Raw genomic sequence first — 13,673 nt, 5'->3', positions numbered from 1 at the left:
AGAAAGTAACTAAATGAGTCATACATTTCTATCAGTTCTACTTTCAATTCATTGTCACCTCACAGCATGAAGTTCTCTGTTTTTGGTTCTTGTAGATCTGCATACACTCATTGTGTTTGTGTGGCTTTTCTCCTAGTAATCTGGTTTCTTCCCCATCTAAAAGTCATGTTCTAGGGGATTGACAACACTAAATTTTCCATAGGTATGTGAGTGGTACGTGTGTGATATATTAGAAAGGTCCAGCAGTTTACATTGTGAATGTTGATGTCTGTTTATGGGGTTGATATAGAGGTCAGACCTGACTTGATAGCAATGGACAGGTAGATGGACTTTCAATTTATTTAAATTTTGAATGAACTGCTGATAGTTCTACCCTACTCATGATCTCTACTGACTGGCTGATTACACTATGCGAAATATCTTTTTCTTATGCCATACAAGCATTACAAATCCTTATATCTAGGGCATCACATTCAGTATTAGCAATCTGAAATGATTTTTGTATCATTACACACCCAACCACACCAGTGGGTCTGTGAGGAAATGTTCAAGTCTGGTTCTGTAAAATTCCCTTTGAAAACAAATTACCAGACTTTGAAATAAAAAATAAATAAATTAAAACAAAATAAAGTTAAGACTACGGAGTTATGTTTAGTAACTAACACAAAATGGAGTATTTGTTACAAATCGTGATTGACATGGTTTACAATGGAGTACCTTTTAGAGGTCTTGATAATGAAACAGAAATATGAGAAGCATGTCACCTTTTATTCATATTTATGTGATACAACACTGCATTCTGCATGGTTCTTGACAGCTCTGTTTTGGTAAACATAATTGCAACAGTTTTAGGTGTGAAAATTTTCAAATTGTTTAGCTATTATCTTTTCTCTTACAGATAAGTTGAGGTTGCATTTGTAAAAGCAGTGTGACTTGTATCACTGTAGTCTATCTTGACAGTTAAGCATATTACATTCTTGATATTAGCCAAAATGCAGAAAAGTGTTTAAAGCTAGAAATCAGAATATTAGTCTTTGAGATATAGTCCTTTCCTTGTAGAGGGCTGCATTTATTTATTTATTCATTTGTTTCATTTTTCAGATTGAACCAGTATTTGCAAGAGATCTGTTTCTTTATGCTCAGCGACTGGGTCCAGGATCCTTACACATGTTGCAGCAAGCCAGTTCACCCAGTCAGAATACCCTACACAATATTTTAAAGCAGCTCTGCCAGCAGTGATAAATAACAGACCACTGTTCAGAAGTTTCAAGTTCTAAACCAACCTCAGGGTATAATAATTTCTTTGATATAACACCATGTAGAAGACATTGTCAGAACAAAAGTGGCCCATGATAAACTTATTTTGACAGCAGAAGACCTCCATACACATTGGATTATGTCTTCAGTGAAAAATGATTTCTTATTTACAAAAAATGAATACTTATCTGGTCAAACAAAGATCAATGGAGCAAGTTTGAGTATGCCTCTGGTTTCCAAGGAGTGAAAGAACAATGGCCCCACAGATACAATATTTGCGCTCAACAATAAAAAGAAAAAGGTAGAATGTCTCATCCTGAGCAGAACACTGATCTATGGGGCTCTGTGATTGTCACTGTATTTTCTTTTTTTTCTAAAATTATAGTGTTTTTATTTCAAAACTGTAAAAAGAGAAAAAAGGGGGTAAACAGCTGCCTGCCCTGCTGGTGTCAGTATATGAGAAGGTATTTATTTAAATCATATGTCTATCTGTGTGTGTGTGTATGTGTGTGTGTGTGTGTGTGTGTGTGTGTGTGTGTATATGTATATATATATATATATATATATATATATATATATATATATATATATATATCTATAATACACACACATATATACATTATACATACATACTTTTTTTCAATTTCCTGGCTTCTCATTTGATAACGTAGTGTATGGAGGGTATACATGCATATATGTGAGGACACACATACACACACACACACACACACACACACACACACACACACACACACACACACACACACACACTCTCACACAACACACACACACACAAACTCACACACATGCACATATATATATTTCACAATATATCATCCTTTTCTGCATAATTGCCAGTACCTACTGGCGTACCACAAGTTCTGTTCTTGCACCTGTATTATTTAATCTTTTCATTAATAGCCTTGTACCTGCTTCAGCTCATGCAACATTAATTCAGCATGGAGATGATGCTACTCTTAAATGCCCAGTATCCCCCCTACACTCATTACAAACCATCACTCAAGAATCATTCACGTGTATATAAACTATCTCACTCACAGTTACTCCTAAACCACTATATAATTAAAATAATGCTCTTCACTGCTAGATCCTATTCAGACAAAATCTCCAGCTGTACAGTCCTCTCCTTTCCTCTCAAAATGTACAGCTACAAATAGTTTCACATATCAAATTACTAAAGGTAATCCTAGAGGATCAGTTTAACTTTGACAAACATATTCAATGCTTGGTGAGAAACATTTACTATAAATTAGGTCTCCTCTACCGAGCTTCTAACTTTCTTACCAAGCAATCGCACAGAACAGCTGCTACATCCTGTCCCCTGTCAAGTCTACTCTGTGTCCCACCGATCCTTAGCAGACATTAACTTAAATCAACCTAAAAACTAGAATAGTGCTAATAACAAAATTGCCAAATTTGCTGCTAAAATACCCAACTTATCACTGTCTACCACTCCAAAAACTAAACTGGTTTGAATTTGCAAAAGAACGTCAGCTATGTGCAGCTATGTGCGGCACATAGAATAATCTTTCCAGACAAATGCCCCACTCTCACTCTACTCCAGCAATGGTACACTCCCAGAATGCCCTTTGCTGATCAGACACAAATCTACTTCAGCTCAAAAAAAATCATATCTTTGGTGATTCCCCTAAATTCCACCTATGTAGCTAAGTTGTGGAACTTCCTACTTGCTAATGTTATGATAATATCCTCCCCATCTTCTTCAAAATCAAACTAAAGAAGTCCCCATTTAATTCCTAGTTTTAATGTTGTCCCAACTCATCTGGCTAGACTCATCATTATGTCACGTTCTAAAATATTCATATATTAAATCCAAATATTGTTTCCTTTCACTTCACTCTTTCCATGTAATTAGGCTATCTGCCCTTTGTTATCCCAGAATTCTTCAGTCTTTCTCTCTCTCTTCCAACTCTGAACTAAGTCAATCTCTACAAACTACTTCAACATTTTCCATTTAATAATACCTCCTCCCTCTCCTATCTCTTCCTGGTTGTAATATTTTCCATGCTCATGTTAACCCTCTTTTTATTCATCCTTTTCATTACACAAAGTATTTTACACTGCTTTGGAACTATTCTTTCTCCCTTCTCTTGAAAACAATCATGCTAACACACTAATTGTGTCATGTTGTATTATATTTGTCTGCATTGTCTACAGTTTTTTTTCTTTTACTGTTAGAATATGTAATTTTGTAGAGTATTTCTCACTGGATCTCAACTGAAAAGGGGGCTTGCACAGCCCATTTGGACCATCTAATTAATCAAACACACATAAGAAATAAAGCTGAAACTCAAAATCGTGAAAATCAAAATCCCAAGACCATAATATTGAATGACTGAAATGCTGAAGACCAGAAGGACTAAAAATCTAGAATATCAAATTTCCCTACCAGAGCGGATGCAGGAACAAGTGCTATCATGAGTCCTGCAGAAGGCCAAGTCTAGGGGTTCTATATTGTGGTCTTCAGCGCTGTGGTCTTTCAATATTATGATTGTGAGATTTTGATTTTCAAGATTATGTGTTTTAACATTACCACAGTAAACCTCTCTCTGTTTCTCATTCTCCCTGTCTCTCTGCTCTCTGTCTCTCTGTATATATATATATATATATATATATATATATATATATATATATATATATGTGTGTGTGTGTGTGTGTGTATAGACAAACACACACACACACACACACACACACACACACACACACACACACACACACACACACACACACACACACACACACACACACACAAAGGCACATATAAATAAACATGTGTGTGCTTGTTTATGAATCAACCTGTCGTTCTAATCGATGGATGGGAGCATTGAAATAGGTCAAATATTATGGAATGAATTTATCCAACAAAACAACTACTCCATAGTTTATCATGTCAACTGTGTAAAGCTGGACAACACTTTTAAGGATTATGTAGTGGCCTGTTTGTGATGCCAGAAGCACAAATCCATCATTTTGCTTAATGAGATATGAAGCAACCATAGGTCCTGAGACACTTGTCAGAAAGGAAGAATGTACTCCAAAACCGAAATAAATATTCCTCTCATTAGCTAATTCAGCACCTATTTATAAGTGCTTAGGTACTTTATAAAGTGTCTAAGGTTTAACTATAACTGTCTTACAGCAATAACAGCAAATACGTCGTAATGAGAGCTGTATAACCAGGGTGGTCAGACCAAAGGCTCAGATATTTGCTGCTTGTAACTATCGCAAGGATATTAGTGGGATCCAGTCTTCTAGTTTTAAAACCAGTAGTATCTGTACTTAAGTTCAGAAATGCCAGTGCAGATATGAATGCAGTACTAGAATACAGACTGATCAGCAAATGTCAATAACACCCCGTCACACCTTGCACCTAGGTTGGCTGTCCCCTTCACCCTACCCTAAATGTGCTTGTGTTTGGGGATCTGTAAGTAAGTCACAAGTGTGTCTTTACTCAGTAATTTTGCACAAAGCCAAAAATAATGGTGAAAGAATTGTCCAAAATCGTGGAAGGTTGGACGTCGGGCTGGCAACTCAACACCATAAAACTCCACTGCCAAACATGAGCGGACAGGTGATCCACTGTGGCAACCCCTAACCAGGAAAACGCCGAAAGAAGAAGACTCTAATTGATGTAAAACAGTTAATGGAGTAAGTGGTTTGCATCAGCACGCATTTTCTGAAGAATATAAAGTATAAAACTATAAAGTCTGATATGTCTGACTGATTGCATTTTTTATTTTGTCTTCAATGTCTTTTTTCCTTGCTTCTTTGTGAAGCTGTCAGGGGTTGCAGTCAGCAGGTGCTGATGGTGGGGGAGTGCAGCATACCTTTCATCCTGTTAGTGGAAGAATTCTGAACAAACCCAAAGGTAATGGGGGAACAAAGGCGCAGAATCAGGGACATATCTTAAATACTGCTCAAGTAATCTTAGGAAGATGATAAAATAACAGGTTTTACATTAGCATGTCTTTTCATAAGGTTATGAAGTCTGAAAGTGAAATTTCTGTCATTGTTTAGTGACTTCAATCCTCAATGATTTGCCAGAAAACCACACATTGTATGAGTAACAGACTGAAAATATGAGGCAAAAATCTCTACAAAATTCTGAACAGTTGAGTGGTAAGGAATGTGTAGTACTGGTGTTTGTTAAAATACTGTCCTTGGTGCAACCCTACAGTAAGTGCAATAGAAAATTCCACTTTTTTTATACCTTGAAGAATAAGTCCAAATATGGATTAAAGATTTAGTTATAGAATGAAGAGCAAGTGTTTACAAGCCAGAATCAAAAATGCAAGTACAGAATATATTTTTATTAAATGCACTAGGCAGTAACATTTTGCAGTACAGTGAAAACATTTAACAGTGTGACTATTACTCAAAAGACTATGCACAGATGTTTTCAGAATGTAAAATATGAAAGAAAGTAAGAACAAGGAAAGTCATTAAAGACATTGCGACGTTAACAGTATCTAGAAGAGATTGACATTAACGTGTGCATACTGCAGCATTTTAATGTTAGCAGTGATTTATGCCTGTAGTATTTTACATGTAGTTGTTTGCCAATCTACAAAGATTACTAGCTGCGGTGAGTGTGAATTATAATGTGCTCTGACTCACCTTGCAGTCTGCATTTCACTGTATAGAAAGTACTATGTACCCATTTATAAACAGTAATGAATGGACATATCCATATGGGTTGCTCCTTGAAGGACTGAAGCTACCTTGATTCCAGTTCTCAAACCAAAGAAGCACAGGAAACCTGCCTAGCATTTTATTTTACTAAAATCATCTGCACTTTTTGTTTTCCCTAGCATTTAATATTAGGAGCTTGTGTACCCTTTTTTAGATAAGTCACAAAGCACAGTCTTGGCCGAATGTGAACCTGGGAACCAAGAAGCAATAATGAAGCCTGAGAAGAATCATAAAAAGTTCAATGGTTTGAAAAGGGTTCTGTGGTGCTTGTCTCATTTTATCTCTTTTCACATGGAAAAGGTACATACTGACTGTCCCTGTTTGTTCGCTTTTATAGTGCTGTTTCATTTCCCACTTCACCAACTTTAAGAAAACAGTGGCTACTAAAAATTGGTCAGAAGCCAAAGAGATGTAATTTTGTTGTCATCTCACAAGGCTGCTGTAGCATCTTTGATATGATAGCGGATCTCTTGATGCATTTGAGTGCCTAACTAATTGCTTGAATCTTTACAGTAGACACATACCATCAGCCTGCCAACTGTTGTCCTTTCCTGTGGAACTGACTTGTTTTGCTTTGTGGAATTAAGAAAGGACCATCTTCAGCCACTAAAATTTAGTTCTGTATGTTTTCAAGCCTAGAAAATAGACATAAAGGATTTCTAATGTTATTACTCTGTCATAACATACGTGTGCCAATGCTAAATCTGGCACACCATAGTTAGATTGTCAAGAAAATAGCTGAAGCAAACAGGAGCAGATGTGCTGGAGTGCATCTGTCTTCAGTAGCTAGTACTTTATACAGTAAGTTTGGGGTCAAAATGTATTACTTCCTGTATAAATGCCCCCATGTAAAAATCTCTGCAGTAAAGTCTGCATCTTAATTTTTTGTTTTAGAGGGCATCACTACTAGGATCAGATGCTTTATTTTTTAAAAAAACATGGATATAATTGGGTATGTTAAAGTTTTGCTTGTCTTAACAAATCAGTTCCTAAGGAAAGGACAACAGTTGGTACGCTGATGCATTTATATTTCAAATTCTGAGCCCAGATTTGAACTGATGAGTAATTAGGTATCATGGAGAAGACTGCATTAGTACTTGCTGAATCATCATAAACATCTTTTTTAGATTATCATTTTATCTTAAATTCTGCACATTTTCTCAGGGAAATATTTATGTATCCTTGTTAGCTGTGCATATTTCCAGCCATTGTCTATTTCTGAAATTATTAATCTCAAAACAGGCACTGGGTTGGGGTACGAATCACTTAATTTTGCTCGCATCTTAAACTTTTCACACACACACACACACACACACACACACACACACACACACACACACACACACACACACACACACACACACACACACACAAATCAAAATTAAACATGCTGATAAACGTACCATACCATTGGTATGATACCAAGCTAATCCTGAACTGTAATGTATTAGAACTGGTTATTGTTTTAAACGTCCAACAAATTAGGCACAAACACTTAATATTTGATTGATTGTAACTGATTATTATGTCAGCTGCTCCTTCAACTATTACTTTTCAACTGTAACACAAAGCATTTATTACTTCCAGACTTTCTATCAAGGTTTTAAACTCCAGCCATGTACTAGTGAGGACGTTCAGTCTGGTAAATTCTGCCAGCAGAGATTGGGAGGCAGGTTCATGTAAATGGACTGAACTTAAATTCTCATACTGTTCCCTTACCATGGAAGTAGGCTAGATTTCTGTGCCTGTAACACTCCATGCATAATAATTTGCAGTTTTGTCCTTAAATGGAGGATCTGTTTTTTGTTTTGTGTTTAATTCCTCTTACAATGAATAAATTGTGGGGTGGTGAGAAGTGTAACATTTTTCATAAATGACTGCATACACTATGCTAACGCATGCAGACTGGCTGAAAGTTCTCAGAAGGATATTATGTGGTTTGAAGTTAGCCAGAAAACCAGCTGTATTTTGGATGCATCAGAACTACATTTGATCTAAACTTGATAATAAGCTTACAAATGCCCTTACTAGAGCAGACATCTTACTTTCTTTTGAAGCCATTAAGTATGCATTATTGTTTTTTTGTTTGGTTTTTTTTTTTTTTTTTTTTTTTTTTAGGTTTACTGAGTGAAATTAGAAACCACAAAAATAAAACCAGTGAGTCAGGAGTCAAAATGAGCTTTATTTTTGACAAAACAGGAAGCGCTTCCTTACTCTTTCTCTCGTTTTCTCTCACTGTTTTTTTTTTTCCCTCTTCCCTTGTGGGTAGTGCAGACCTAGCATGTCTTACCTGGTAAGCGACAAGTATAGAGTATGTAGTTTAAAAGTATAGAAAGAGGTTTTGCAAATCCACAACACAAACTGTAGCATGCAGTTAGAATCAGTTTTCCATAAAATGCTTTGCTTCTAGTGTCTTCAGGAAGCATTTGAAATCCTTTATTAAAACAATAGTTCTTATTTTGTTTTTACCCAAGACATTTTTGAGGTTCACTGTACAACAATTAGCTGTTGAGGCAAATTTTCTGCTTTTTTTCTTTCTGTTCAAATGAGCCTTGTATCATGACTATGACCATATTAGATTCATGTATCATTCATCAGAAACAAAGAATGTTTTATCCCTTTGCAGTTATATGTAATAAAATGTATGACTTACGAAGAGATATAGCATCTCCTCTAGCCGAAATGTGAGACTTGACAACTAAAATCTTTCAGCCACACAGTATTGTAATGCTAATCATTGTAATCATTCAACAAAACCATACAAAACACTACAAAAACATGTTTCTGCATGAGGGCAGTCCCTTCACACCTCCTGATATGGTGGCTTTGCTCTCATAACCCCTGATCTCTGTACATACTGCTTCTGCTGTGCCCCTCCGTACCTTTTGATATGACAATTCTGCTCCCACACCATTGTTATCTCTGTATGTACTACCTCAGAGGTTGCACAGACTTGGAGAAAAGAGAAATAACAAAACTCCTGTCCCATTCTTTCTTGTTTCCCAAGTTAAGCAATTTCACATCTAAGAAGAAAAGAACATTCTGAAGTTGCAGGCTGAAGACATTTTATGTAAAAAGTCACATCTAATATGTGATGCTCTGTAATCTGACAACAGAATGCATAATTATTGGATATGCTTCCTAACATACAGGGTGCTTAAGCATGGTTTTAGATCCAGCTTCATTGCAAGATATTTTGTGGAAACCCTTTTAACTTTATTGTAAGGTTCATGTACCAGTGCTTGTCTTGGATTTATGAAGTACATTTTCAACATCTGTTACACATCTAGTTTTTACTTCTTTAATTTACAAATAATCAGAATTTTTCTTTATAGTGATGTTAACTAGCTCGACTCCTGTGACTTGTTTTATAAGCTTCTGCCCAATGAAAAATGTATGTTAGTGTCACTTTAGGTTACAGTTTCAACTTAAGTTGTTCATAGGTTCATAGGTAGGTACTAGGCTATCGGCTGTAGGGCCCATACAAGCCTAGCCAAAAAATGTACCCTGGCTTTCGCCACCCAAGAAAATTACTTTCCTGTGCCCCTGTCGAGCAGAGCCACAGAAGTGATCCCCGGGGTGAATTTCCCATTTCTCATCCAAACATCAAGATTTTTCTTGAAGAGTGCTAATGAGGAGCTCTGTTTGACATAGATAGGTAGTCTGTTCCAGAGTATGGGAAGTCTCTGGGACAGGAATCTATCCCTCCAGCATGTTCTGTTTATTGTGGTGACAAGGTTAAGGTCCCTAGAGCGTGTAGCTTGGAGGGATTGGGATTTCTTTAAGTGGAGCATGTCCAACAGCTCTGGGTTTGACATAGCTTTGTATGTTAGGCAGAGATTGCCCCTGAGTAGGTGATATGCGATGGAGTAAAGCTGTAGTTTTTTGAGATGGTCTGCATAGGGCATATGTTTGAGGCCAGTAATCCTCTTTGTGAGGTATTTCTGTGGTCTTTCCAGTTGTTGTAAATGTCTTGTGAGGTACATACAAAAAGGGGCGTTGTACTCTATAATGGGTCTAATGAGTGATGAGTAGAGGGGAACAAAGACCTCTTTTTTTCTGGATGAGAATCCTTTTGTGATGAGATGAGCCATGTAGAAGGATTTCCTGACCACTGTGGTGATGTGATTATCAAAGGAGAGACTACTGTCCACCTGTGTCCCAAGGTCTCTTATCACATTTTCAGCATTAAGTAGACTACCAGCTATGTGGTAGCTCATGGGTACATAGTTTTTACCAAAGGGGATGACAATACACTTTTTGGCATTGAGCTTCAGGCCATGGCTTTGACACCAGGTATCTGTCTCATTGAGGCCCTTTTGTAGTTTGTCCACATCATTAGGAGTTTCGATTATGGCTCCTAGTTTGCAGTCATCTGCAAACTTTGTTAGCCAAAGACCTTCTGTGTTGGCCTGCACTTCAGAGAAGTAGATACCAAACAGGAGAGGACCCAGGACTGAACCCTGTGGTACTCCACTTGTCACTGGTCTGATGTCGGATTTGGAATCTGCTACTTTCACAGTGTGGGGTCTGTCCATGAGCCAGTTGTCAACCCATCTTGTGACATAGGGATTTATACCTAGTTTAGTGAGCTTATCTATAATTCCACAGTGGGGGATGGTTTTGAAAGCCTTGGCGAGATCTAGATAAGCTGTGTGAACCATTTTACCCTGATCTATGGCTTTGGTGACTGCTTCAAAGAAGTCAATCAGGTTTAGGAGACATGATCTGCCTTTTACAAATCCAAACTGTGTAGGGTCCAGAGTTTGGAGATTACCAATGTCTTTGTTTATGAGTTCCATGATGATACTTTCAATGGCCTTGCAGACCAGGCTCGTCAGGCTAATGGGGCAGTAGATCCCGGGGTCCGTCGTGGCTCCCCCTTTGTGGAGTGGGATAACTGTCACAGTGCGCCATTCAGTGGGTACAAAGCCTGAGGTGAGGCTATGATTGAACATGGTACTTAGGTAGGGTGCCAGTTCATTCTGTAGTTTGTGTAGAACGCAGCCTGGGATATTGTCAGGTCCCATGGATGCTGTGTTGTTATTTAGATTATGTATGTAAGTTTAGCAAAGCACTAAATCTCAGTCTTAACTATGAACCTTACTGCGCAAACTCCCATTGAAAATCTTTTATAGATAGATGCTAGTGAAACATAAACACAGTGGTAGATGCAGAAGTTTGGAACAAAGGCATTTGCAGTAAGTAGAATAGCTTGGATGGGGGAAAGGGGGGGGGCACAGCATTAGGGGTTGTGATCAGCATAATGGCAGTATTACACTTGCAGTCCAAACTAAAGTGTTATAGTGCTCTATGAGTGTTAGGAGCTGTAAATCTGCAGCAGCTGCTTGCTAGAAATGAAGAGGAAAAGCAGATAGCAACGTTTTAAAAGTCTGATATAAAGATTTTTTTTTTAGTCTTCGATTCTATTTTTTTTGGAAGAGAGACAGATTTGAGAATGACACCAGGTGCAAAATCAGTTAGCTAGACATCTGATTAATTCACTCAGATCTTGTTTAATAGATGTGGAGATTAATTGCTGTTAAAATGTCTAAAACAGTACAAAGGTGCACTCCAAAATAGTTACACTCGGCAAATCACACAAGACTTGTAAATATATTTTTACAGGGGACGAATCACCTTGCACCCCCAGTATGGGGTCAAGTCTCCAAATATATATGATCACTCTGGTACCACAAAATTATATCATCTGTGATGCTGCCAGTTCCAGTGAGCTGAAATATTGACCACAGGAAGCAGTGTTTTGTCTCTGATAACGTCACTAAATCAGTGGGCAGTTAACTGTAGGGCTCCTGGGTGCTACACTTTTAACATCTAAATTAATGCACCATTCTAGGGTGCAAGTAGTTGATGATATTAACAGAAGCTCTTAGTCATGTGACCCCTTTCATTTCTCTGAAATGTGTCATAGCAGTAAAATAGTTTTACAATTATTCACATTCTTACATTTTGTGAAAGTTGGAAAGGTAGTAATATCACATAATAAACCCAAAGTCAAGAATTTTAAACCTATTTCTTATACTTATGTCTGAAGTAACATAGTTGTTGTTTCATGGAGTCAGGTTCCTTAAAATCTGAGTCACACTGTAAGCAAGTAATCATTCTATTATCATGTATTTTGCCATCATAAATAATAACTCATATCAAAGTCAGAATTAAAATGGCTTTTTCAGATACCCCTTCTGCAGGATGTAATGCTCAGAAGGCACCCTTGCACTTCTGTCTTGCAAGATAGAGTTTGAAATTCTGGCAACAAGAAATAAATAACATGATGCTACATTAATTTTTCTATAGCAGATAAGTGATGTGAGATGGCTAACTGTTCCTAATAGTTCTTATCTCCACTGTTCTGTCATGAAGCTACATGCCCTTATAGTTTTTCTGTAATACTGCGGCATACAAAAGTCTATATCACTGGATAGGGCTCTGTGGAGATACTGTCCTTTTCTGATGTAATCATTTGATTCTGTCATGCAACTTATTTGTTCTGCATAAATGTTCTGAATTTGCATGTTGCAATGACACTGAATATGTTACAATGACACTGAATATGTTAACTTCTTTGTGTGGAAGATGAAAGACCCATTCCAGTCTAACATTTTTACAGCTTTTTCTGTTGCTGCATGCAGCATGCCAACAGACTTAGCTATAACATGTACATACTTTTTGCTTAACTTTTCCTATTGCTGTCATAAGGTATTTCTGTATAATTTCTGTTTTGACACCTCTAGGAAAGTGAATCACATCTCTCTTGTCTCTGCATATTATATTCTGCTATATTCTCTCATGCGGCCCACTACACCGATCACCCCCATTTCATGCGTTTCGTTTTGTTGCCCATATGAAGGCTAGAAAAATGTAGTTGACAAATCCCATAGTTCCTTGTAACTGCTGCAGTATGTGCGTCTAAAAGCTAGCCTGTTTCGGCAGTTAATGTGGAATTAGACTTCACATTTTTCTACTTGTGACGACCATGATTAGTGCCATCCATACACTGATTTTTAGTAATTGTTATAGTTTATTACTAACCAAATAATATACATCTGTAGGGTTCACAGGGACTATGTGATTATATGGACTGCCCAGAGTCACATTACATGTGTTGCTGCAGAAGTGTTATATCATTTAAAAATGGCTGTTTATTGTACTTGTGACTACTGTTCTGTTAGTTTTTACAAGAGTTCTATGTCACTTTGTAGCTTTTTAGAAGTGCTTTTGCAAGGAGTGAAGCAAATTGAGTCTGTAGGATGTATTGTTACTAAAATCACTAGGTATAATTCTTATTTACTGGTATTATTATTATTATTATTATTATTATTATTATTGCTTAACTGGCTACAGCTGAATATTCTTCTTACTGCAGCTTCTGTCTGTCAGACAATGCTTATCTTATTTCAAGGTTGTAATAGTCAGAACAGTTGTGAGGCTGTAATTCCACAATCATTGAACCCCCCCCCCGAAAAGAACCCACACAAATTGTTTGAAAGTTCTTCCTAAAATTCCAAGGATCAAACCTGCAACCCACGGAATAGTGAGACTGCAAATTTAAATAAGGGGAAACTATGCTAATCCCAAGGGTGTTGTAGGTAGAGCTATTCCTCGTAGTCTGTATATATAAGGAGAAGCTATGCCAATCCTGGGGGTGCTGTAGCTAGGGCTAT

The 13,673-nt window shown here is 37.2% G+C and overlaps 1 protein-coding gene across 1 annotated transcript in view; it reads left to right on the top strand.

The window, feature by feature from the left end:
- LOC122817140 (interferon regulatory factor 4-like) overlaps positions 1-1,750 on the top strand; it is a 444,053-nt gene extending 442,303 nt beyond the window's left edge. Inside the window, exon 9 of the mRNA XM_044090337.1 lies at positions 1,102-1,750. Coding sequence (XP_043946272.1) covers positions 1,102-1,239 — 138 coding nt within the window. The 3' untranslated portion in view covers positions 1,240-1,750. The remainder of the gene's footprint in view (positions 1-1,101) is intronic.
- Positions 1,751-13,673: the final 11,923 nt, after the last annotated feature.

This window comes from Protopterus annectens, chromosome 12.part0, assembly GCF_019279795.1.
Source record: "Protopterus annectens isolate FY-2018-M chromosome 12.part0, PAN1.0, whole genome shotgun sequence".
Taxonomy (NCBI): domain Eukaryota; kingdom Metazoa; phylum Chordata; order Ceratodontiformes; family Protopteridae; genus Protopterus; species Protopterus annectens.
The sequence above is the reverse complement of the archived record's forward strand: the minus strand, read 5'-3'. Positions and strand labels throughout refer to the sequence as shown.